The sequence below is a fragment of the Peromyscus eremicus genome, chromosome 1, assembly GCF_949786415.1.
Source record: "Peromyscus eremicus chromosome 1, PerEre_H2_v1, whole genome shotgun sequence".
NCBI classification, from domain to species: Eukaryota; Metazoa; Chordata; class Mammalia; order Rodentia; family Cricetidae; genus Peromyscus; species Peromyscus eremicus.
The window spans coordinates 56913009-56940152 of record NC_081416.1 but is presented as its reverse complement, the minus strand read 5'-3'; the positions used below and the strand labels follow the sequence as shown (position 1 = coordinate 56940152).

The following is a 27144-nucleotide window of genomic DNA, read 5'->3' as shown; positions in this document are numbered from 1 at the left end:
GCCACAGCACACGAATGGAGGTCAGAGGACATTCTGTGGGAGTGGGATCTCTTCCTCCATCATGTGTGTTCTGAGTATAGAACTCAAATTGTCAAGTTTGGCAGTAGGTCCCTTTACCCACTGAGCCATCTTGTTAGCCCTTAAGATCTATTTTACAATAAGATTTAATATATTTAAAATTTACATAAATCTAAGATCTAATTTTATAAATCTCCCAGAAATTAGTAGGCATGAGACAAAAAACTTCCCACAGTATTATCTGGGGCCACACTCTGATAGCAATACCCTAAAGTATATGCTCCTGACCATAGGAAAGGCTGGGACATTTGGTGTATGTATTTATGTTCAGTCTTGAACATCTATCCTCTGCCTAAGTACCTGTACTCCAAGCCTACTTCTGGACCTTCAAGACTTTAAGGAGTTTCCCCCTACCCTGCTCTCTCCTTACTGACCACATGCTCTCCCCAAAAGCATACCTCTTTGGAAGTAGGCCCTAAAAAATTTCAGCTCAGAAGTAGCCAGAGGAATAGAGCAAACCACTCCTGATAAACCTCCCCTGTACTAGCCCACACTAAAGTGACCATTATCTCCCTTGTTTTAATAGTTTCTCCCAGAATTTTGAACCCCCTTTGAGAAAAGACGCAGATTCTACAGAAACACACAAAAGGAACAAGGTGCCTCCATTTGAAACCTTGCCTTCCAAGTCACAGAGAACCTGCTTGCAACACTTAGCTGGGTTACCTGCGTCACCCTGCCAGATCTAGCCCTGATCTACCAAATAAGGCAATCATACCTAGACATCTTAGCAGTGTGTGCACTGCAGTGGACAACTCCTGGTAGAACTTCCTTTCATAAACCCTCCAGTCTTTTGGTCCCTTATTCTTTAAAACTACAATTTTCTAAGACACTCATTTTCAATGAGGTACAGCTTTTATTTCTTTTGGCCCAGGCTGGCTAGAACTTAAAATCCTCCTGCTTCATACTACAGAGTACTGGCATTACAGGCATGTGCAACCATACTCGACTGAGATCCATAAGGAACAGTTCCAGAAGGCAAGGCAAAGTGGGGAGAGGAACACAGCCAATGGCCCAGGGAAAGCCTTATTTTCAGATTATTCAAATTTCCCTCAAGTCCAGTTTCACCTAAGACATCCATCTACTCAAGATGCACATATCCAAAAATTACCACCTTTCTAAGCTTGGAAGTGGGCCCTTTCCATGTACCCCCATTCTCCTTGTTTAACCCTCCTGTAGAAGGCAGGTCTGCCTTGTCCTGCTTACATCTAGACCCAGCTTGAGGATACATCCTCAACACGCTAACCATCCACATAACAAACCAACCAGTAAAGGGCAAATAACATTGTCTCTGATAGCCCTGGTCCTGTAAAATCTGAATCTCAGCTGAGTGTGGTTGCACACACCTTTAATTCCAGTACTTGGGAAGCAGAGACAGGCTGATCTCTGTGAGTCTGAGACCAGTCTGGTCTACATAATGAGTTCCAGGACAGCCAGAGTTACATAGAAAGACTGGTCTCAAAACAATAAAATAAAAATTGCTATCTTTTCTGTGTTGGGACAACTCCCTCCCTGCCTCATCCCCAGGCCACCTCATCCTGTAGGATTTTCTCAGCATATAGGAGCCCAGTGGTCCACATAAGAGCATTCCCAACCCCAGACCCCAGCAGCTCAGATCTCTACTCACATTCAGAACATCTTGCCTGGGCTGTGGAGGCTCAATACATGTCAAGAGCCTTAGCAACAAATCCATAATAGCAGAAGTTCCTATGTGCTTTATAATGAGGTCCACAAAATCACGCTTCTTTTTCAAGAAATCCACAATCTGGAGGAAAACAAATCAAACTGAAAGATGCAAAACATGAAGCATACAATCTAGAGTGACCAACATTCCCCAAATCCAGTTAGCTTAAGGACAGGCAAGCACCAAATTCACAAGTAGATGTCAAATGGGGAGCCTGGCTAACAATTACAATATTCAAAACCCTTAAATAAAGTTATCTCCCAAACCAACATGCATCCCCACTACAAATAAAGCCAATAGAACCTTTGCTTCCCTTCATTTTCATTGTTTATTCTCCAAGAAAGAGACATTTAGAAACTCCACAACCCTACAAACCCACACACACTATTTGGGGCTAGAGATGGCTCAGCAATTTAGAGCACTGGCTGCTCTTCCAGAAGACCTGGATTTCAATTCCCAGCACACACATGGTGGCTCACAACCACCTGCGACTCCAGTTCCAGAGGATCCAACACCCTTTTCTGGCCTCTGTGGGCACCAGGCATACATACATGTAGACAAAACAATCATACACATAAAATAAAACTTTAAAAAAATACTACTTTATAATTTACATACATAAAGCGATCCCATTAAACTTAAAATTAAAATGCAGAATATTAAAACAAAACAAAAAAAAAAACCTGTCTAACAAGAGGGAGATTCAAAGCAAGGATTTCTGTTTCCAAGTAGCTAACTTGCCTGGTCCACAGGTGATTTAGGTTACACTGCCACATGTGTGACTAGAAGGTTGAGAAGAAGGAGTTGTTCTGAAAGGGGATGAGTTAGGAATAGAAATGATGGTTCTGTCCTGCAGTTTCTTGTGTCTTCTTTTTGTCTGTGGGCCCATAGCATTCATTAAAACCCTACCACATGTCCTAGGAGAGCTTCACAGGGTAGCAGTTTTTGTCACAAAATGTCACTAAGTCCTGGAAGGTGGAAATTCAACATTCTAGATGAGAAATCCTAGGCTCAGACATGCTAAGTATCTCCTAGAACTAAAAGGTGGCTGCCCTGGAATTTAAACTCAGATCTACACGCTCCAAGAGTCACAGGCCTTCCACTAACCTGCATAAAGAAGCTTAACAGCCCCAACAGGTAGGACTACTACCACAAGTAATTTAAAACTGAGTCACTGCATTGTTTGTCTAGACAACGATGCCAATACTCATCTCTTCAAGGAGTGGCAGCCAGGCCACTTACAGCTGAGTCCTATAAAAGTCTTTGAAAGGAAAGATGAGAGGAAGAAAAGTTACACATGGTCAAACTACACAACTCCATGCACGGCAGAAACACTGGTCCTGGAGCCTACATGTATACACCTTAGCTGGTGCTGTGAACTGTACAGCAAGGACCGCATGGTCTGTACTTTAGACATCCTTGTTGAGAGCTAAACCATTCAACACTGCCAACAGTTGGAAACTCTGCTCTAGAAGCTTTAAATAGTCTCTGGTTAAGCCACATGAATCTGGACTTTTGTTATCCCTGCCGTGCCTAAGTCCTAACCAACACTATCAAGCAACAGGAAACACAATCCTCAAGTGTGACCTTTTTGGCAGTTACACAAGCAATGCTGCTGTAGCCTCATTATCATTCAAGGAATCCTAGCTGGAGAAACAAGGAGCAACCAGGTGACGGAACTCTTCACCCAGGGGTTCAACTGGCACACACCATCATTGCCAGACAAATAACAGAACTGAGCCCCAGTGTCAACATGCAGAGCTTCAGAAAGCCTTCCACATATTTTAATGCTTTATCTTATAAACACCAAAAATCATAGCTCATCAGCCTGGGTCCCAATAGCAGATATAAGAAGAAAAGCATGTCTTAATAATGGAGGTAACCACTCTGAACTAATTGTGCCAGGGTGATGTGATGTCTTGCAATCTACTACAACTGCCAGTGATACTTTGATTTTTATGTGGAAAAAGCAGAATGGGGGACAATCTGTACTACTCAGACCATGACTTGGATGAAAGGATCTTCCTCCAATACACTTGGGAAAGGTGCCCTACTCAAATAAGAAACTTATCTGAACAAAAAGACCACCACCCTTCTAAAATAAAACACAGACCCAGCCTTAGCAGATCACAGAACATAGTGGGCCCAAAACAGTTTCAGTCCTTTCATGTATGCTGATAGCAAGAACAAGTAACTGGAAACTGTTGTCTACCATGAAGAATGCCAAGTCTGACTGGCTTGACCACTTTCACCTCTGTTGCTGCAACTGATAATCTGTCAGCTTGCACTCAGCATCTGCTGCTCTAGCTGTTTCTTGGAAGTGAGCTCTTGGGCCTTCCTAACAACTTCCACTATGTTAATGGTTCTCCAATTCCAGCAAACATCAGTGTGAACTGGAAGATGTGCCAAAAGCCTTCACTGTCAGATTCCATCTAATTCTACAGGATAGGGGCAGGAATCAAGAACATGCACTGCATCATCATCATCATCATCATCATCATCATCATCATCATAATAAATCTTAGGTGATGCTGTCATCACTGGCCCAAAGGCCACACTTGGTGAACCACTCCTTGGAAAATGACATTTCACACATACATCTGAATCGGGAGGAAAAAAAACAGAAGGATCAAGGGGAGGTTATCTGTACGAAAGTGAAGTCTGCACCTTTACCCAGTGCTACAGGCTAGGCATCCAGATATCTAAGTAAAATAAGTGACCACTGTGTGCAAAGCACTGGTCAGATTCATTTTCAGGGAACAAAGCAAAGCAACTATCAAACCCAGAGGGTCATTAGCTATGTACTCAGATTCAACTTGCTGCCCTCACAAAAATGCTTCTGATTACTTGTCCAGAGAAGAAATCAAAGTATGCTAATAGCTGAGGCCCTTCAAAGGATAGTCAGAGGAAAAATACTCCTTAATGTACAAAAACCAGAGTTGCTTAAACTGATGAAGACCTAAAAGACATTCTCTTGTTGAAACTGGACCTTAGGCAAACACAGAAACTACAGCACGTCCCTCAGCTCAGGGATGTACAGCCCAGACACTTACCTGTTCTGGCTTTCTGCTGATAAGAATACTTAGCACCTTGCTGAAGAAACTGGCGAGTAGTGGGTTCAGGGGGGACTCATTTAGGAGGAAGCTATACAATTTCAATAGCAAGGACTCATCTTCCCCCAGTCTATCATTCATCTGGGAGACATCAGAAGTGAGCAACTCACAAGATATATTTGGATACCTAGAAGAATAGGACATTGCATTATCATCTAATGGCAACAGTTCATCTCATCAAGCACAGCATGTATCAGGAAAGTCTCCTAAAATTCTGTCAAAATATCAAAATCATCTACTAGGAACTAGAAGCACCTTCAAACTATCCAACCTCTAAGTTAAAATGAATTGGCTTTAAACCAAGTTTTAGTAAGATAAATTTCTGTTGCATCACTACAGTACATGCATAGGACTCGAGAGCCAAGGATGTCACACTGTAACAATTTCTCAACGAGGGTAAAGTGTCCTGACAGTCATCACAGCCCATATGGACAGAGAAAACTCTGAGAGAGACATATTAGGAGCTGCTGGTTTCCAGGAAACTGTACTATACACACAGCGATGACTGCAGGTACCTGAACAGGTCACTACTCGGCTCAGGTGGGTTACAAGTGGCTATCAAATGTTCGGTCTCCATCCCATCTAAGGAAAACATCTATCATGGTGTACAGAATGAGCAAACAGAACAGCAGCCCAAGGTACTGTGAGATGAGGGAAGAGCGTTACACAAACCTATGCTTTCCACAATAGGCTTCCAGGACCTTGTGAGGCTTGGGACAAGCAAGAAACCAGCTCGCTGTCATTCCTTACTATGATCTCATTCGGTAGGCCACAAGCCCACAGGAAGCAGCTGGCATCTGCTCTGCATCTATCTCCTCATGGCTTTAGAAAAACCTGCAACCTCAACCATGTTTATCTCTGACAGCCAGACCACTCATTCTGAAAACCAGACAGTAGACCTATGTTCTCCATGCTCTGACCTACCAGCTACTTCTCATCCTTGTCCAATGGTAACAGGAGACTAACAAGAGACTCATCGGACAACACTGCATCTGACCACAGTTCTCTTCTCTGCTCTAACATTCTTCCATCAAGAGCCCCAGCTAGACCCAGGAACGGCGAGCTCAAAGGCTGACCAAGTCAAGGAGGAAACAAAACCACCACAGTGACTCTATGATAGATGACAGAGGGAAAGACTGTGGGCTGCAGTGTGTGCCACATGTGGAGGGACCCAAGGCAAGCAAGTGACCACTGCACCTGAAAGGGTCTGGGATGAAAGTGGATAAACAGCATGAGCCCCCCAAAGAACCAAGACAGGAGGAAGACGGAAAGAAAGCAGAACTGCAGGTGTGTAGGCATGCAGATACACTACCCAACAACTGTCCTCTGGCAAGTTCTACTCTATTAGTCTCCCTAGCCCTGTAACACAGGCATTCATCAATGAATGCCACAGCAGACTTCTCTACTGTAACCACCACCTAGTGACAGAAGCACACAGTGGCTGTATCTGCACCCGTGGGATTCATACTAGGATCACTTCCCACCTCACCCACTTTCCAAGGTGCACTGTGCCTTCCCCTCAGTTTGCAGACTGGGAAACACAACGAGGAGGGGCTGGCACTGAGAAGGTGGTTAATGAGTGACAGCAACTTGCATTACTCTCTATTTTCTAGGGTAGCGGTTCTCAACCTTCCTAATGCTGTGACCCTTTAATACAGTTCCTCAAGTGGTTGTGACCCCCAAACATAACATTATTTTCATCACTATTTCAAAACTGTAATTTTGCTACTGTTATGAATCGTAACATAAATATCTGTGTTTTCCAATGGTCTTAAAGCCCTGTGAAAGCACTGTTCAACCTCCAAAGGGGTCACAATCCACAGGCTGAGAACCATTGCTCTAGGATAAACTGCAGAAACTTGGCTAATTCCTCCCACCTGCTATAGTACAGCATTACTGACAACCCACTCCTTTGGCTAACATAGCTTTCTCTTTACTGCACTATTCCTGATAGTGTACACAGAGACCATTACTTCTTCTATTTAGGAAAACAAATAAAACATCTACACCTCTCCTGACTCCAAATCTGCCTTCAGGTATCATGTGGTCTCTCGCTGCTAAAAAGCAACTTCAAGGAGATGTCTTGGCTTGTCTTCCAATCTCCTTCAGAGCCATTTCAGCCAGGCTCTCAGGACCTGAATCAATGGGGTTGATATTTCCACACTGCCAACTTGGGGGTTCTCACAGCAGCAGCCTCTGATCATGGTCCCTCTTTCCCTTGAAGTCTGTCTTCAACAGCTTTCTGGGTGGCAGCCTCTACCTGTTTTCTTCTTGCCCTGGCTACTCCTCAGTCCCTGTGTGGAACCCTAACCCAGTTACTAGCCTCCTCCATCAGTTTCTGAGTCTGCTTCCCATCAGCTCCATAGGTGACTTCAGCCAGCTTCATGCCATCATAGGGCACCCATCCACCTGCTGAGATTCCCTGTCTCTACTCCATACCAACCAGGCATCTCAAACTTGACAAGGTTGAAGCCAAATGCCTGACCTTCCCCCCTGATATCTATCCTCAATGTTACAGCTATGCCACCCTCCCCTACCTGGGGTAAAACTATTTCTAATAGTCCTTCCTTCTTAATCCTTCCCTCTCAACCTCACACCAAGGAGGCTCCTTCAGTTCTAATTTCATTTTATATATCTAGATTCTAAACCCTGCTCCCCCAAAAGGCTACTGAGATCTTTCTCTGCTGACTACTACCAGCTCCTTAACTGACCTTCCCGTTCTCCTCCAGTTCCCCAGTGCCTAGATCCCCAGAGTGGGCAGTACTAGCAGACAAGGACAACTGTCAGGCAACATCCATCACTCACTGCTCAAAACCTTTGGTGGTTTGCTTTGGAGGGTGCTCTGACCTCACCCCAGGCCTTCTCTCTTCCTACTCACCTCCATTCATGAGGCTGTCTTGTTCTTAGGGTACACCAAACACTCAAGCATGTTAGGGCTTCCACACTTTTGGTCTGGCTGTTCCTTACCAAGCACTTACAAAGACAATGTCCTCAGTTCCTGTATGGCTCCAAACAAAGCTTCCTCCAGAATCCTTCTACCCACCAACTTCAGCTGTTCTGTTCTAGCCTGCTTTCTTCTCCAGAGAGCTTCTATGGTTTTACTTCTTACTCTGGCTCACTCTGACCACAATAATCAATCTTAATCCTGAAAAGTTTCAGGTTCCTTTCAAAAGGCTCTCCATGCTAATACAGGTGTTCATTTCACACCAAGGTACATTTCACACCAATGGTGGTTCTGGCTGGGCCAGAGGCACAGTAGATAGGGTACTGCTCCACCCAACTCAACTCCAGATCCTCCAAATGGCACCATCTAGTACATCTAGGAGGCAGTGTGAGAGAGGCTGCCTGCTCTCACAGCTTCAAAGGCAGTGCAACAACACAAACAAGCAGCATCCCTGCCAAGCTTTCAGATCCAAGCAGCAGAGCCAGCATGGGGTCTTTCCTTTCAGCAAGTAAGCAATTCATAAAAAGTATGGCATGAAAGCAAATAACTTCATCCAGAATGTGGGACCGACCCAAGAAGGGAGACCACTTGTCTACTCACAGCTTCCCTAAAGAGAGGGCCACCCCACTCCAAGGTTGACTGCAGGCCCATTATCCTGGAGCTATGACCACACCACCTTCACCTCTGATCTGGATAAGCTCCATCTAACTTGCATGTTAGCTCACTGTGGCATCAATTCCAAAGCAGCAAGGTGTTTAGGGGAAACAGAAACACACTAGTATTTTTATGCTAGACATATTTTTCTTCCTTTATAAGACACCGGTCTCCACTGATTGCTGAGTGTCAATCTTAAAGGCTAACAGAGGACAGGGCCTTCTTGAGAACCCAAAACACCAATAACTTTAAAGTCAATAAGTATTATTTTGCTGACAGCATAATTCTCTCCCAGAAGAAAAAGGAAAAGATGGAAGTCATCCTGAGACAGGAAGGCCAGCATCTAAGATCATGATTCCTTCCATACGCTGTCTATCTAATGAATCACAACAGACATTTATTTCTGAAGGGACTCTTATTTTCAATGTGGGAGATGCTGACTACTTCAACAATGCTGGATATGGAGTAATAACTGCAACCCCATATTAACATGCCCATGAAGTGCTTGGTGTTCCCAGAGTTGTGTAAAGAAGTCTTACAAGTGGCAGCAATAAAGGTCTCATTTACTGTGCCATGCTGTTTGTAAACAGATTCAATTAAACTAGCCACAAGTAGGTAAATCCACTCTATTTTTACTTACTATGGCATTCCCTGCTTGAACATAGCTTCACTGCTGTTCACCAAGACCTACACCTGACGCTCAGGCAATGGAGGGCTGACCTTACTATATGAGCAATGCTCTTCAAACCCAAGTTCTGACTAGGCCTCTAGGCAATCCTGGCTAGTCATAGACTTCTGGCTTTCTATATGGAAAGTGAAGAAGATACTTACTTGAATGTCTTACTAGTATGAGAAGTTTGCATGTCACTTATAAAGCATGTTGTACTTCTGGCTGAGATTAACGATTGGGATCCCTGTGATTCACTGGAGTTGGTTCTAGAATGGACTGTGTGCCCATTCAGCCTGTAGCTCTTGACCGTGTTAACCTGTCAATGGCTATAGTGGCTCTAGGGAATTCTTAAACAACAAGAGTAATCATTTTCTATTCCAGCCTAAGGCAAAGATGCCATTTTCTTACTTGTATCTGATCTTCTCATCCATGTCTTGAGGTGGCTCTTCTATAATGAATGAGACTAAGTCTTCGAGACATTCTGCTTTTAACAGAAACTCTATGAGCTTGCGGTTCTGTGCTTTACACTCCTGTAAGACGTCCTCCTCATCCATTAGCTCCTTCAGTGTTACATCTTCTCTCTCTAGAAGTGTGTCTATGTGGGATGATGAGTGAAGATCAAATTTCCAAAACATGCTGGTCTAAACAAAACAGAGAATATTTCATAAAATTTCAGCTTTACTTATTAATTTTCCATAAACCAAATTTCAGTTCAATTTTGGTCTACAATGCCAATTTGGCGTTAAAACAAAATTAAAGCAATTTCATACTGAACCTACAAAGTGATTTCTTTCTTTTCTTTTCTTTTTATTTTTTTTTCTTGTTTTCGAGACAGGGTATCTTTGTGTAGCCTTGACCGTCCTGGAACCAGCTTTGTAGACCAGGCTGTTCTTGAATTCACAGAGATCTGCCTCACTCTGCCTCCCAAATCCTGGGATTAAAGGCATGCACAACCACTGCCCAGCACAAAATGATTTCTTAATGAGTAACACTGACAGGATTTTTTTTCCCTTCTCTTTTTAGACTTTCTACAAAGGTTTTTTTTTTTTTTTCAATTTACTTATTTTTATTTTATATATGCACAATCTGCATGAAGTGGCCATGGAAACCAGAAGGTGTTGGAAGGTTTAAAACTGGAGTTATGGGGGGCTGGAGAGATGGCTCAACAGTTAAGGGCACTGGCTGCTCTTCCAGAGGTCCTGAGTTCAATTCCCAGCAACCACATGGTGGCTCACAACCATCTGTAATGAGATCTGGTGCCCTCTTCTGGCCTGTAGGCAAAACATGCAGACAGAACACTACATACATAATAAATAAATAAATATTAAAAAAAAAAACAAAACTGGAGTTATGGATTATCTGTGAACTACTAAGTAGGTGCTGAGGCTCAAAATCAGGTACAAGTGCTCTTAACCTGTGAGCTCTCTCTCCATCCCAGAAATCCCCCCTCCCCCCAAAGACAAGGTTTCTCTGTGTGGTTTTGGTGCCTGTCCGGGATCTCGCTCTGTAGACCAGGCTGTCCTCAAACTCACAGAGATCCGCCTGGCTCTGTCTCTCGAGTGCTGGGATTAAAGGCATGCACCACCACTGCCCAGCCCAGAAAATATTTTTAACTGATTAAAATGTTGAAAATACTAAACAAAAAAGCTTGGAATGATTTTTAACCTGCAAAAGCAATTCAACCAAGACAGACTGACACATACCCACAATTCTAATTAGGCAGAAGGATCACAAGTTCTAAGCCAGTCTGGGCCACACATCAAGAACCTCTTACAAAAAAAAAAAACCTAACAGGAAAAGAAGTAATTCATTCACACTTTTAAGAATTTAACGTTGGCTGGGTATGGTGGCCTGCACCTTTGATTCCATCACTTGGGAGAGGCAGAGGCCTTGTTTGTTCAAGACTAGCCTGGTCTACACAGCTATCACTAGGAACACAGAGAGGTCCTGTCTAAAAAACAAAAAAAGCCTGGTCTACAGAGCAAGTTCCAGGATAATCAGGTCTACACAGAGAAACACTGTCTCAGAAAAACAAACAAACAAACAAACAAAACTAATGCTAAGAGAGGGCAAGGTGGCTCAGCAGGTAAAGGTGCTTACTGACAAGTCTAAAGACCTGAGTTTGATCCCCAAGACTCACAGGGTAGAAAGAACCAGCTTTTCTAAGTTGTCTTCTGACTTCCATAAGTATGCTGCCCATTAATTTTAAAACGTTTTTTTAAGCAAGAAAATTTTATGCCCAAAATTCTAGCACTTGGCAGGTTGAAGCAATAAAATTACTGCATGCTTGTGTCCAGTCTGGGCAAGCACAGAAAAATTGTCTCAAAAACAGTAACAAAACAAACAAACAAACAAACAACTGAAAAAGGTAGAAAGCAACTCTTTTTAAGAATGTAGAATACGCCGGGCGGTGGTGGCGCACGCCTTTAATCCCAGCACTCGGGAGGCAGAGCCAGGAGGATCTCTGTGAGTTCGAGGCCAGCCTGGGCTACCAAGTGAGTCCCAGGAAAGGCGCAAAGCTACACAGAGAAACCCTGTCTTGAAAAACCAAAAAAAAAAAAAAAAAAAAGAATGTAGAATACATTCTTCATAGAACTGCCATCTTCAGCAACAAATAACAATTAATGAGGCCTAACCAGAACTCTCCTTATTACAAGAGGGAGGGAATCTGAATCCATAAAATGCAAGAAAGAACTAAATTTTAGAACTTAATTATTGAGGAATTAGACAAACTTACTATCCTAAGTCACTATGAGAAACAACTGACAGTCAACAGCATTTCATAGTCTTTCCTCAACTTGGTCTCCATGCCCACAACCATGAAATGCTTGTTCTTCAAGTCACAGAGCCAAAGGCATTTGTTATACATGGAATGTGAAAGAGGTCTCAAAGGCCACTACTTACCAGTAGGTAATAAATAACAAGATACAGTCACTCAGCACAAGCTTTAGCAACAACGGAACCACTCAGAAGTCTGCTAGCCTCAGAAGGGCTCACAGAGACTCCTCCAGAGTGGTGAGGCACAAGGTCGCATGTTCCTAAACAAATGCTCTCCGTCTACTACAGTTTCAACACCCACCCAGTCAAGTGCATCCTCTTACAACTACCACTAGAAAAGCTCACCAATATCTACATGTCATGTTCTTACGAGCACAAGGGAAAGGAAGGTCCTAGCTACGTAAGCAGATCTACTTTTTTAGCTATATGTTTTGCTACATTCACCCATACCCAAAGCTCTCCTGAATAGTTACCTCAAAACCATTTCTTTAAAAGTAGAAAAATTAGCCAGGCGAGGTGACACAAGCCTTTAATCCCAGCACTTGGGAGACAAAGGCAGGCAGATCTCTGAGTTTGAGGCCAGCCTGGTCAATGGAGTGAGTCCCAGGGCAGCCAGAGCTACATAGAAAAACCTTGTCTAAAAAAAAACCACACACACACACACACACACAAAAAAAAAAAAAAAAAAACCACAAAAACCCCCACAATCAAATAATAAAATAAAAATACAAATAGAGAAATTATAGAGCCAAACTTTCTTCACACTCTTAGTTACAGTGACTGACCCAAGAAAGAGAGGCTAAAAAGCAAGCTGTGCACAGTAGGTTGTTCAGAGGACTTTCCACTTCACATAACAGATGCTCAACACTGAGTCTGACTGCCCAGCATGCAAGCTCGTTAAGAAAGTTCCCTAAGTTAAATTCTTAGGGAACAAGTTTCAGAAAGCAATACTGTCAAGCATCAAGTATTACCAAAGTCATCTCCTCAGTTTATAATGCCTTTACATGCTCTCAAGGACACATGACAATCTGTTCACAATCTTGAGCAGCAAGAAGACTGAGAGCCAAGGAAGAACAAACAGCAGCTGTTCAGTTCACATGACCCAGATTCACACACCTCACTTGAGAGAGATACCTGGGGGGCAGGGTGGGGGTGGGAGGTGGGGGGGTGGTAGTGATGACACACCGACAGACAGACCAAGGGTACAGCTCCACTGAGAAGAAACAAGGCAGAGGTCTCCAGAGCAGCACAGCCTTTTCTGCAGCACAGGGGTTTCACAGTACACAACATGAATGATAAAACAAATTAGAGAAATGCAACTCCTAAGACAGATTGCAAGTCACACAAGCAAGTGATCTTCCTCATCTGTGATGGTAGGCAGGAAGGGACCTATGAAGGCCCCCTGGCAGACAGCAGAGGTATTTAAGCAGCTGCCTAATTTAAATACAATGCTGAGCTAGCTCTGACTAGGAAGTCAAAGCAAAGATGGCAACAAGCAACAGAAAGCCAGTCCAGAAAAGTCAACAGAGAGAAACCTTAAGACATCACATTACTTTGGTGTTCAGATTTGGGGAAAATGGCCCAAAACAAAACAAAACCCCTATCATTTTATCCTAATCAGTTGACAAGCACAAACAGTACCAGAAGATAATGTCAAAAAAGGAAAGGAAAAGGGCAGTTTTCCTTTTTACATTCCCAAAGAGAATGGGGAAAGGCTGTTCCTTGTTTAGGGGCACAAAGTCACATCATCAGTGTTATCTACAATCTTCTAATAAAGTAGCCGCTGCTCATTTATTTGTAAACCCTTTAAAAAAAAATCAAACTTTTTAAAGTGTATTTTTTACAGCCTCACTACTCCGAAGTTATAGGACAAAAGACTCAAGGTCCTACTGGGTTGCCCAAGATGCCTGCAAACTGCAGTTACAGTTCTAACTTATGAATCAAGTGGATTTACCCACTCCAAGTGAAACTGCCCAAATCTTATTCTTATACAGGAAATCCATCAAATACAAGATTTGCAAAAAGACCGATCAGTCACGAGGAAACAAGAACAAGGTTGCCTAACACACCCAACCCAACCCAACCCAACCCAACCCAACCCAACCCAACCCAACCCACAACCTGCCTATTAAGAATGGTTCTGACTTTTTTTTAAGGTTAGGTTTGAGTTGGAAGGAATGTGACAGAGCTCATCTGTGGCCCACAAAATCTAAACTATATATCATCTGGCCGTTCACAGAAAGCAGTGTCTTTCGACTTGGATGAAGTTCCGCCTGCAGTCCTGTTCTGTTACCTCCTGAATCCATCCAGGCACTGTCTACCAAGGCCGCAACCTGCTCTTCTGCAGCTGTGTAGCTAGCTTGCTCTGCCCTCCTGGGCACCCCCAGGCACAGAATGACATTCAGCTGCATACATAGGTAGGTGTTGGGTAGATGAGAAACTTTGCTATGCTGTGCAATTGATCAGAAAACCTACATACTTTCCCCCTTAAACAAACAAACAAACAAACAAACAAATAAATAAATAAATGTCTTGATTCTCAAATTGACAAAAGGAAGGAAGCTACCTGGAGACCTATGTCTTGCCCAGGCTGTTACAATCCACTCAAAACAATAAATCCAGTAATAGTCAGTGTTCCTCGGGTCCATACGTATAGAAGAATGGCCTTCCTACTATCCCAGTGTTGTAGAATATTAGCTAAAGATATGTTACAATCATTTATGCTGTGGAACATTTGTTTAGTGATGCAAAAAGTGTTACTTTTTTTTTTTTTAACTCTGTGAAGCTGTTTTACTTTGCCTGCCTAAAAAATAAAGAGCTCAACAGCCAACAGCTAGGCAGGACAGAGATAAGTGGGGCTGCCAGGCGGAGAGAATAAATAGGAGAAAAAGAGGAGGAGGAGTGAGAAAAGGAGAAGGGGTCGCTGGGGGCCAGCCAGACATGGAATAAGAAGGAAAGAAAAGATATACAGAAATAAACAAAGGTAAAAGCCTAGAGGCAAAAGGTAGATGGGGTAATTTAAGAAAAGCTGGCTAGAAACAAGCCAAGCTAAGACCAGGCATTCATAAATAAGAATAAGACACTGTGTATTTATCTGGGAGCTGTGTGGCGGGCCCCCAAAGAGTAAAGGAGTAAATAAAATAAATAAACAGAGCCGGGCGGTGGTGGCGCACGCCTTTAATCCCAGCACTCGGGAGGCAGAGCCAGGCGGATTTCTGTGAGTTCGAGGCCAGCCTGTTCTCCAAAGCGAGTTCCAGGAAAGGTGCAAAGCTACACAGAGAAACCCTGTCTCGGAAAATAGATAGATAGATAGATAGATAGATAGATAGATAGATAGATAGACAGACAGACAGACAAACAAACAAAAAACCCCAAAAACAACAGATAAAACAACCACAGCCCAGGCTTTCTAATCCCCTAAACCAAACCTGTATTTTGAAGTACTTACCTTCTGTAAATTTCATATTTTAAATATGAAATTTAACACTGAGAAAAATTTTTAGCATTTATTGTAAAACGATCGATTCCTTCATCACTACACTGTGTAGTACAGAACTTGAAAATACATACTTCCAGCCGGGCAGTGGTGGCGCACGCCTTTAATCCCAGCACTCGGGAGGCAGAGCCAGGCGGATCTCTGTGAGTTCGAGGCCAGCCTGGGCTACCAAGTGAGTTCCAGGAAAGGCGCAAAGCTACGCAGAGAAACCCTGTCTCGAAAAACCAAAAAAAAAAAAAAAAAAAAAAACAAAACAAAACAAAAAAAAAAACAAAAAACATACATACTTCCAAGGTGAATTTTCTTTATATTGCAAATGCCATTAACTCAATACCAATATGTAGCCACAGTAAACTCTCCTAGCAAACATCATCTGTTTTGCTTTGTAGTCCAGCAGCTAGCTGACTGTATACAACAGGCACTGGTGAATTAGTTGTCCCTGGGCTGGTGCTCTTTGCAGTAAAATGAAGCTAGATACAAACTAACAATTACAAAGCTCAACTGTCCTCCCTCAGGTAAAAATGTAGTCTTAAAAAAAATGTAATTAGACTGGCTAGAGAGATGGTTCAGAGACTGAGAGCACTGACTGCTCTTCAAGAGGACCTGGGTTCAATTCCAAGCACCCACATGGCAGCTTACAACTGTCTGTAACTCCAAAATCTGGCACCCTCACACAGACTTTACATGTAAGCAAAATACCAATGCACATAAAATAAAAATAAATAATTTTTAAAAGTGTAACTATTCTAGCTGGGTATGGTGGGAAATGCCTTTAATTTCAGCATTTTGGGAAAAACATGGACAGAGCTCTTTTGAGTTTGAGGCCAGCCTGATCTTCACAGCAAATTCCCAGCTGGCCAGCGACCCTGACTCAAAAAAAAAAACTGAGAAAAAATTAAAATATAACTATTCCAGCCAGGCATGGTAGCCTGAGACTATAATCTCAGAACTTAGGAAGCTGAGACTAAAAGACTCTAAGCTTGAGACTGGCCTGGGCAACACAGCAGGATCTTGTCTTAAAAGCTAACAACAAGCTAAGATTTGCAAAAACAAAAAACAAAAACCTGGAGTCACAATTAATAAAAACAAACAAAAAAATATTGAACATGGGAGAGAGAATAGGGTTGAGACAGTCTCCTCTAGCTCAAAGTGGCCTCAACCTCACCATGTTGCTGAAGCTGGCCTTCAACTGATCCTCATGTTTCTGCCTTAAAAACACTAGGGTTACACATATGCACCATCACACCTAGACCTAATAAAGTGTTTACTGTAGACACAAACATATTTAAATCCTACGCTTTAACTGAGTGACACTTAACTTCTGGATAAGCAGAAATTCAATCTCCCCTAAGAAGCTGGCCAGCAAGGTGACAAGTTTGGTCAGAGACCAGGTACTTTCCTTTACCAAGATCCTAGGCTTCTTTTACAAATTGGACCAAGAAGTTTGAAAAATTTTTTTTCCAATGAAAGGACTAGATATTTTAACCAAGCAGGTCACTAGGGAGTCATCTGACCTCACAGAAGACAATTTCTGCTGGTCTTCATCATCCCACAGTGAAAACTGCCATCTACATACACAAAAAAGGGCCAAAGGACCCATCACCTCTTGAATAAACCTATTCATCTCAGATCAAGGTTTTAGTTACAGATCCATTAAGATTGTTACACTAGTTTCATACTACCAAGTTGGCTCTGGAAGGCGATCTTGAACATGAGCCCTTCATTTCAAAGTGTGTCAGCACTGACAGTATCTTCAAGAAGGATGCTTCTTTGCTCTAGGCAGATATGAGGAACCATCTGCAAGAGGTGTGATGAGAACACCAGTCTATCTGCAGACCCTATCAATGTCCTGCTCACAGAACACCAGCACATCCACAGAACTTAGGCATGACTGACCGAAAATGACTTGCTTCCATCAAGTAACAACATTACCCTTTGTGCTGGCTAGTTTTATGTCAACTTGATACACAAACTAGAGTTATCTGAAAGGAAAGAACCTCGATTGAGAAAATGCCCCCCATAAGATCTAGCTGTAAGGCATTTTCTTAAATTACTGGTTGATAGGGAAGGGGGTCAACCAATGGTGGGTGGTGGCATCCCTGGGCTGGTGGTCCTAGATTCTATAAGCAGGCTAGTAAGCAGCACCCCTCTATGCCTCTGCATCAGCTCCTGCCTCCAGATTCCTGCCCTAATTTCCTTTGATAATCAACAGTAATATGAAGTGTAAGCCAAATAAACCCTTTCCTCCTTGCTTTTTGGTCACGGTATTTCGTCACAGCAGTAGTAGTCCTAACTAAAACACCCTTGGAACCTCTTCAGTGCCAGTAAGTATCCACAGAGACCTGGATTCTATTGCCAGCTGCAGGGCTGCTGGAGCTTGCCATTCTGAGACCTCATGTCAGTACTTTAAGCCTCAGCAGCTCACTACATTAACTGATTGGGGGGTGGAGCAGCTGGAAACTACTGCAAACTGAAGCTACTATTTAGCCAACATGCCAAAATACCACCTGGAAGCTTAGAGCAGTCCTCCTCAAGCTTTTATGCGCAAGGAGTCACCTAGGAGTTTTGCTAAAATGCATCTTGATTTCTGATTCTGGAAAGAACAGGTCTAGCCTGAGACTCTGTATTATCTACCAGACACCATGAGTGTAAGCTAGTGCTGATCAATTGTTATTCAAAGGAATAACTAAGGATCAGTTTAGACTATATTTTCAAAAATTGTAGTAAACATGTTTAAACACATAACCATGCAAAGCATACTAACATAAACATGGGACTATGTTCTCAGTCCCAACAGGACACAGGAGCAACAACACACCATACAACTCCCAAACAATGACACCAAATGCTAAAAGGCTAAAATACCAGAAGCTTCTAGTTTCTCTGAAAAGAGAAACTGCTGATGGTTGCCCTAGAATGAACTGTGCACTGCAGGAATAACAAGAACCATAACAACATCAGAACCACATCATCATCCAAAAGCCTTATTTCAACTGAGCACTCCTCTCTGCAGGAAGAAATGGGTTCTGCTAAGCTCCCAGTCCATACCCTGCCCTATGTGACAGCTATACCAAAGACTGGCTGGGTGCGAGGCAAAAAATGCTCAGAGACTCCAAAAACAACTCAAGACAGTGAAGAATTCCAGACAGCCAACCGTGAAGCATTAAAGGAGCCCTGGGCACAAGGTTCTGTGAGACTACACAGTGCTGTGGAACAATCTTGGTGCACTGTGAATATGTATTACTCTCACTGGTTACTAAAGAGCCAACTGGCCTATAGCTGGGCAGGAGGGATTAGGTGGGAGAGCCAGACTAGGAGAATTCTGGGAAGAAGGGTGGAATTGCAGAGGAGTTGCCAGCCAGACCTAGAGCAAGCAAGACATGCTGGAGAGGTAAATTCCATGAGTTCTGGGGCAGCACATAGACTAATAGGAATGGGTTAATTTAAGTTGTAAGAACTAGTTAGTAATAAGCCTGAGCTATCAACTGAGCATTTACAATTAATATTAAGTTTTTGTGTGGTCATTTGGGAATGTTGCCAGGACAGGAAAACTCCAGCTACAACACAGTAACATGTCAACCCAGCCAAATCTGTCTATGTCATTTCAGAACTAGGCCCACACAATTCCAAGTCCAAAGGGGATATCAGAACAAATCTACCAGGCTTGCAGAAAACATTGCTAGGACAACTCCCACTTTAGTGTTTATAGTTTCCTAAACATGTGTAGCACAACAAACAAACAGTACAGAAATAGAGCAGCTGCTTCTGTCTAAGTAACACATGGGAAAAGCCTCAGCAAACAAAAATGTGTCCAAAACTTTTAATATTATGTAGAGTGTTATGAAGGGAATATTTTAAAACACCAATTAAACATACTCTTACATCCTTATTCAAAGGCATGGATGCACATACCGCCCCAATTTCAAACCCATTCCTATATATCCCAAGTCTCCTTTCAATCCTCCCAGGAGGCTCTGAGAGTCCAAGTGACACCTACTAATACAAACATCATGGGAGTCACATCGAAGTGTAAAGTTTTTAGTAGCCACATCAGAAAGTAAGAGAGGGCTAGCGGGACGGTTCAGTCAATAAAGTTTGCTTGCTATACAAGCATGAAAACCTGAGTTGGATCCACAGAACCAAGTAAAAGAGCCCAGTGGTACATACTTACAATCCCAGCATTGGAAGGCCAGGAAAGGTGGATCCATGGGGCTTCCCAGCCAGCCAACCTAGCCTAATGAGCAAGTATCACAGCAGCAAGAGACCCTGTCTCAAAACAAGGTGGTTCCTGAGGAATGACACCCGAGTTGTCCTCACACAACCACACATATGCACATACAAAAATAAATTGAAAAGCCTGTGGAGATCTAATGTGTATTCTACAGCTATAGCACAGAAAACTTGGGCTTCTCAATTTGAAGTTCTCAAGAGCCATGTGTCACCTGCCCTCTGTGCAACAATGAGACCCTGCCTCATTTAAGATTGTTGCAGTTGTGGGAGGTGGTGGCTCACACCTTTAATCCCAACACTCGAGAGGCAGAGGCAGGCAGATCACAGTGAAAACACAGTGAAAGACTGTCTGGAAAAAAACAAAAACCAAATAAAAAAGGCTGCTGCAGTGACTAACCAAAAATCCTCTTGTTGTACTGAAATCGTCCCTCCAGTCTTTCCACAGCCAAAGTTAGTCATTAACCACTTTTTCCCACATAAAGGCCAATGGGGCAAGGCACAATGAGGCATACCTGTAATCCCTGGCATTTCAAGGGTAGAGGCAGTGGGATCAGCAATCTCAGCTATATGACACAAGAGCCATCTTTCCCACTCCAACACAATGGTGTGTGTTTGTTTGTGAGACAGACAGAGTCTGGAGACATAGGCCAGGCTAACTTCAAACTCCATATTGTCCTACTTTCACCTCCTGAGTGCCCAGATTACAGGGAAGTGGCAGAAGGCATTTCCTTGGAGAAGGCAAAACAAACATGCAGCCTGTTGTTGCTTTTATTGGCTCCAACATGGTTTCTAGAGGTGTCAAAAGCAATCCGCTTTGTCATATCCAGGTATCCCAGAACATTGTTGATATCCCTACTCTTCTTTAAAAAAGGAAAAATAAAGGAATTGCACCCATGAAACTTTAAAATGCTAATTTGCACTGTCTCAGTAATACAGGAGTAGTGCAAATGGTGCTGACTGCTTGAAAAATACAAGACATAGATAAAGTCTTAACAGATAAAGGAAGCAAAACCTCCAAGCTTGCTCCACAGCAAGGACACTCTGTGGAGGACAGCCTGCCACTGGATTCCATTATAAGTAAGCCTCAAAGAATGGGGCCAGGCCTGGAGATATAGGTCTATAACCCCACACTCAGGAGGTTAAGGTTCAAGTTTAAGGGCAGCCTGGAAAACACAGTGAGACCCTGCCTCAGGAAGAAAGGAAAGGAAAGAGTGGGTATCTAGTTGGTGGAGAGAAAGGAGGTGCTCCAGATCTAACTGCAAGGATAGAGACGAGAGACAAATGAAGCTTCAGCAACCTCACAGCAGGAAAGCAGGCCACAAGGGCCAGAAAGCAGAAAGAGAAAGGGCAATGCCAGGCCAGACCTTGAAGGGCTCAGCATGAATGCACAACATGCTCAGGTTTACTGCAGAACCAGAGAGATCAATGAGTTTTAACTGAGAAGAACAGACATCTCATCATCGACAGTAGGGAGCACACAAAGTACTTTTCTGACTTTCAGAAACACTAGTGAATGGGAGTGGACACATTGAAGCTGAGTAAGTACTTTGCAGAGGATCTATCACTACAGACAGGAGAGAGAACAGAGCCTGATCCAAAAGGGATCAGTCCAGAGAAGACTCTGCAAAGGCTCAACTCTGAAAAATCAAGGTTTCTCCTAATTACCATGTTTCCTTCACTGCCAACAAATTTCTACCTCATCAAAACCTAGTTTCCCCTTTTTATTCCTGCCTGCACTTTGGTATTGAATGGCAGGCTTACTGCTTTTACTGCTTACCTGTGGCATTCTTAGCCACCTGGGAAACACAATGCTCAAAGAGCAGATGCCTGCACACAACATGTTCCAAATGCACCACTGCAACACTGAGAGCAATGCAGCAGGAAGGCTCATCATCCAGTTCACTTTTATGCTTAAGCCCAGGGGCTGGAGAGATGACTCGGCAGTTAAGAGCACTGGCTGCTCTTCCAGAGGACCTGGGTTCAATTTCCAGCATCCACATGGTGGCTCACAACTGTCTGTAACTCTAGTTCCAAACGCTCTGATGCCCTCTTCTGATCTATGCAATCACCAGGTATACATGGGGTACACAAACATACATGCAGGTAAATACCCATACACATAAAATAATAAAATAATCTGGGGAGTGAGTGGTTCTTAACGGTTCAGCAGTTAAGAGCACTTGTTGCTCTTCTAGGGAACCTGGGTTCAGTTCCCACAACACATGGTAGTTCACGACCACTCTTCACTCAAATTCCAGGGGATCCAATGCCTTCTTCTGACCTCCTCAGGCACCTGGCACATAACATACATCCAGAAAAGAGACACACAAAATAAAATAAACCTTAAAAAAAAAAAAAAAAAGGACAAAGTTTGGCATGTTGGATCACAGCCAAGAAAAATTCACTTACTTTTTGTCAACTAATTCAAATATTTCAAGTATTGTAGTTTGTTCCTCTATAAATATGCATGTTCAACTTGAATGAACAGCCATCATCCCTTCCAAGGGGACCTGTCTGTCTAAGAAGCATATCCATTAGGCAATTTTGTCACTTTGAGAACATCACAAACTCAGATGGCATGATGTCACTGGGCAATACACTCCTATGGAACCACTGTCATATACATGGTCTGATGGTGTTGGAAACATCATTAAGCAGACATAACTAGACATGAGAATCTGTTTGTTTTATACAATTTCAAAAGCAATGATTAAGAGTATGTGAAGAATGACTTATTCAAGGAATAGGAGACTCTTGGTTTTGTTTTAAGGAAAAGTAAGAGCAACGACAAATTTGGAGCAAGGTTTTCCCAGAAGCTTGTGAGAGAAAAAAAGGAACAAAGACCTAAAAAATGGCATGGTCTATTCTGGAGGGAAGGAAAGCTGCATATGCCAGAATAGGGCTGAACACAAGTCAGAGAGGAAGAAATTTAGAGCTTTCACCAAAACATCCAAGGTTCTGCTCTCTAAACTTCTGATCCACCAAGCAGGAGAAAGGAAGTACCATGCACCCAGACAAGAGGCACAGTGGTAACTGTTCTTTCAAACAACACAAATGAGTGTGCAGTGGCTCAGTGGGGTAAAGGCATTGCTGCCTGCCAAGGCTGGCAACCTGAATTTGGTTCCTGGAGCTCACACGGTAAGCGGAGAGAACTGACTGCAGCTCCACAGCACCTGTGAGTCTCTGCAAGGGCAGTTTCCATTCCAGAAGGCAGCTGCACTACATGATTGCCACACGACCTATCAAAATTGTCTTGATGTAAATGGTACAGGTTATAGCTACATGTGGGCTGACATGGAACCCCAGGAAGAAAACAGGAAGGTTCTGAAGCTTCTCACAGGCTTAGTGGCCTTGGTCCCATATAACCCTTCTCTCCTATGGTGAAACAAAGGCACAAAGAACAAAGAATAGGAAATGAGAGCCAACGAATGAAAAGACTAAAAACAGAGAAAGATTTGGGAAGTCTAGTATCCAAATAAAACTGGTTTTAGTATAACATGCTCATACAGTTTTCTTATGGGGAGGAGGAGAATAGGAACTGAACCTAGGGTCTCTGGCATGCTAGGCAATCACTCTACCAGTGAGCTATAGTCCTACTTCTTAAAAATCTACCTTCATTCATATACATCATGTGCCTGAAGTCCCTATGGAGGCCAGAAAAGGTTGCTGGATCCCCTTGGAGTTAGACTTAAAGGTGGTAGGGAGCAGCCCAATGTGAGACCTTGGAAGTTGGAAGTGAACCTGGGTCATCTGCAAGAGCAGCAAGGGTTCTTAACTGCTAAACCACCTCTCCATCCCATAGTCCTACATTTTTTAAAATTCACCACGTAGCCAAGGTTTGGCTCAAACTTGAAATCCACAGTGCTTGGCTGACAGGTATACCCTGTCACAACCAGCTTCGAAGAACATACTATAATCTACTACCTTGATGGTGAACACAAAAAGTAAAATGGTATTTCCCAGAATTAATCAAATAGAGCTGTCTTTAGGACCTATTTGCCAGGCCAACACAAACACTGGTGAGACAAAGTGTCATGGATGTTTATGAAATGCCATGGCTGCAAAGATAATCCTGAAATCTGTCTAGTGGAGAGAAAGCCACAGAAACAACACAGAATAAGAATGTAAAATGGCCGGGCAGTGGTGGCGCACGCCTTTAATCCCAGCACTCGGGAGGCAGAGGCAGGCGGATCTCTGTGAGTTCAAGGCCAGCCTGGGCTACCAAGTGAGTTCCAGGAAAGGCGCAAAGCTACACAGAGAAACCCTGTCTCAAAAAACCAAAAAAAAAAAAAAAAAAGAATGTAAAATGACACCAGCCTCCTCTGGTAATTTTGAGGACACTTCACAAAGAGACGTTCTGCAGATTCCCACCCTTTTTCAAACAGCCCCTCAAAGTGTGCTTCAGAAAACAAGGCAAACACACAGGAAACCAGAAGCCAAGACGACTCGCAAAAGAGAGGAAGGCACAGCAGCTTTGAAAAAGGTTAAAAGGAACACATCCAGAGGAAGGCAAGCGGCATGGGGTTCTAGACAGGATGTATCCCAACGAGAAGGGCAGACTATGCTGAAAAATTCTGCAAATACGTCACTGCTTTAAGGAATAATTAACCAAAGTTTACCTACATTTAATACTGATCTCAGTTTAAAAGGTGTGTTTTAACTGTTAGAAGATGAAGGGGGAAGGAGGTATGCATGCAACAGATCCACCCTCCTCTTCAAAGCCAAAGTAGAATAGACTAGAAATATACACAGAGGCACTGAAGACACTGGAGGTGAACAGAGCCAACTAAGCAGGTCCAAGTCCACAGGGAATGAGAAAGGTGAAAAGAAGACTGTTCCTGTTTTTGTCACAAATCTGACAGACACGCTTTGCCTCTCTAAGAATAGTCTTTGTGAAACATCCATAGGCAGAATATTTTTCAAATCAGCTAAGACAAACCTAAAACAGAGTCTTCTGTGGCATACTACAACTCAACATAGTACAGTTACATCTACAGCTTAAAAAAAAAAAAAAAAAAAAAGACAAAATGATGCATAAGACCTAGAAAAGGTTTAGTAGGACAAATTTATTAAACTTCTAAAAAATGCAAGGTAATTCAAACTATGGCCATTCTCCTACTATTCACCAGCAAGCACTGGGCAATGTTTAAGCTGTCACATCATGACACCAGGTGTTTTCACAGTGAGGTATATGCACTTCTTGTAGGCCTATGTCATTGGTTCATGACTTTTCGGCCACAGAGTAGATTAATGACTTCCCAGTGGCTAAGGTTTTATTTTGACTTTTTAAGATCAGGGCAAGACAGAATTTTTCTGAACACAAGAATCGTCCTTGTGCAGTTACTGAACAATAAATAGCTACTATGGAGATTATGACAGCTGCTAGTATCATGGTGATGTGTTTCCTGCTACATTCAACCCACAATTACACAGCAAGTGACCTGGGCACCTCATACTCCAAAGTCATTCCCACAGCTACTTTGATCACAGGGAGAGTTAAGTTGTTCTAGACACTTCCTATGATGTCATAAGTTACATGAGAAGTGTGTTTGCCACACAAAAACACAATAGATTAATTTCCTAAGCTCAAACCACAGTGAAACAGTGTCTTTAGATTCCAAAACAAGGACAAAGGAAGTTTTCACTTTTGAAAAGCCATCTAACTGTTACAGTGAGGAGCTCTCACTTTAGCCTTCAGCTGGGAATTTACAATATAACAGGAACTTGATAGCATAACTCAACACACACCATCCACACTGAGTACACTTAACTGTTAAGTCAGCTGCAACAGCACTTGTCTATGTAAAAGGATACTCTAAGGCCATAAGATGCTGAGGGCACTTACCACCAAGCTGACAGTCCTATCCCCAGGACCTATATGGTGGAAGGACAGAAACCAGCTTCCTCAAGCTGTTTATTCCGACACTGACACTCCAGCATGTGCATATGTACACACGTGTACACACACACACACACACACACACACACACACACACACACACACACACACAAAATTTCAAAGATGAACTATGGAATGCTGTTACTGATCCACATTAACGGGAGAGACATAGACCTGATTTGAGATAGCCGAGAGGGTAGTTCTGTCTTTGAGAACTATTAAGTGTAGTATTACCCCCTAGAAAAAGAATCAGTCTACTCCACAGACAAATCTGTACCAGAGAAAACAAAATACAACTGTCACATTTTAAATCTCATCAATGGAAATCTAAAAATGCACCCCTTTTTTCATAAGGATCTTCTAACATTCTTTTTGGCATTTCTGGTTTTGCCTGCAAAACCAAAACTATTTTCTAACTGGCCTGTTATAACGTAAATTTACTCTATATAATAACTTCCTGAGTAGTTGCATTCTAGGAATCCTCTTTAGCCACCTGCCAATGACTCTAGGGCCACTAGAAACATCTAACTTTTCTTGTTTCCTCATCCTAGTATAGAATAGCATGCTGGTGAGCAGAAATGATAAAAAGACTAACCAAAGTGAAGAGATCATTCTATAAACTGCCAAAGCTAAGGACCCTCTGTCAACAAAGAAAAACAGAAGATACCTCTGAAATATTAGAGCCTAGCACAAAATATTAATGAATTTTATTAGTAAAAAAGTACTAAGGGCTGGAGAGATAGTTCAGTGGTTAAGAGCACTGTCTGCTCTTCAAGAGGACTCAGGTTCAGTTCCCAGAACATGGCAGTTCACAAGCACCCGTAACTACAGTTCCAGGGGATCCAATGCCTTCTTCTGACCTTCTACAGCACCATGGACACATATAGTTCACATACATACATGCTTGCAAAATATGCATTTTTTTTTTTTTTTTTTTGGTTTTTTGAGACAGGGTTTCTCTGTGTCGCTTTGCGCCTTTCCTGGAACTCGCTTGGTAGCCCAGGCTGGCCTTGAACTCACAGAGATCCGCCTGCCTCTGCCTCCCGAGTGCTGGGATTAAAGGCGTGCGCCACCACTGCCCGGCTACAAAATATGCATTTTTAAAATAATTTTTTTAAAAAGTCAAACCAAGCTGGGCGGTAGTGGCGCACGCCTTTAATCCCAGCACTCAGGAGGCAGAGGCAGACGGATCTCTGTGAGTTCAAGGCTAGCCTGGACTACAGAGTGAGTTCCAGGAAAGGCGCAAAGCTACACAGAGAAACCCTGTCTCGAAAAACCAAAAATAAATAAATAAATAAATAAAAATAAAAAAATAAAAAGTCAAACCAAAAAAAAAAGTACAAACCATATAAAACAGAATTCACAATTCCTTGCTCAGAAAATACTTAAAATCCAACTTAAAAAACAAACAAATATTATTACACTAATTTAATGAAATTTAAAGAATTCACAAAGCAGTTAGCACAGTTCCAGCACATGGGAGACTGAAGCAGGATGATAGTTACAAGTTTGAGGCCAGCACCACAGAGGGAGCCCTTGTCTTAAAAAAAAAAAAACCATAAAGAAAGAAAAAGCAGATAGATTAGGCAAGGAGAGCAGAG

At 42.7% G+C, this 27144-nt stretch overlaps 1 protein-coding gene across 11 annotated transcripts in view; it reads right to left on the bottom strand.

The window, feature by feature from the left end:
- Ppp6r3 (protein phosphatase 6 regulatory subunit 3) overlaps positions 1-27144 on the bottom strand; it is a 132213-nt gene that overhangs the window by 68590 nt on the left and 36479 nt on the right. For 10 of the 11 annotated variants that reach the window (XM_059263712.1, XM_059263722.1, XM_059263737.1 and 7 more), the window contains exons 3-5: positions 9549-9781; positions 4813-4999; positions 1703-1840 (exon numbers count right to left, since the gene is read on the bottom strand). In XM_059263712.1, coding sequence (XP_059119695.1) covers positions 1703-1840; positions 4813-4999; positions 9549-9775 — 552 coding nt within the window. In that variant the 5' untranslated portion in view covers positions 9776-9781. Of the gene's footprint in view, positions 1-1702; positions 1841-4812; positions 5000-9548; positions 9782-27144 lie in introns of those variants that run through there. The other variant, XM_059263799.1, reaches the window with a different exon arrangement.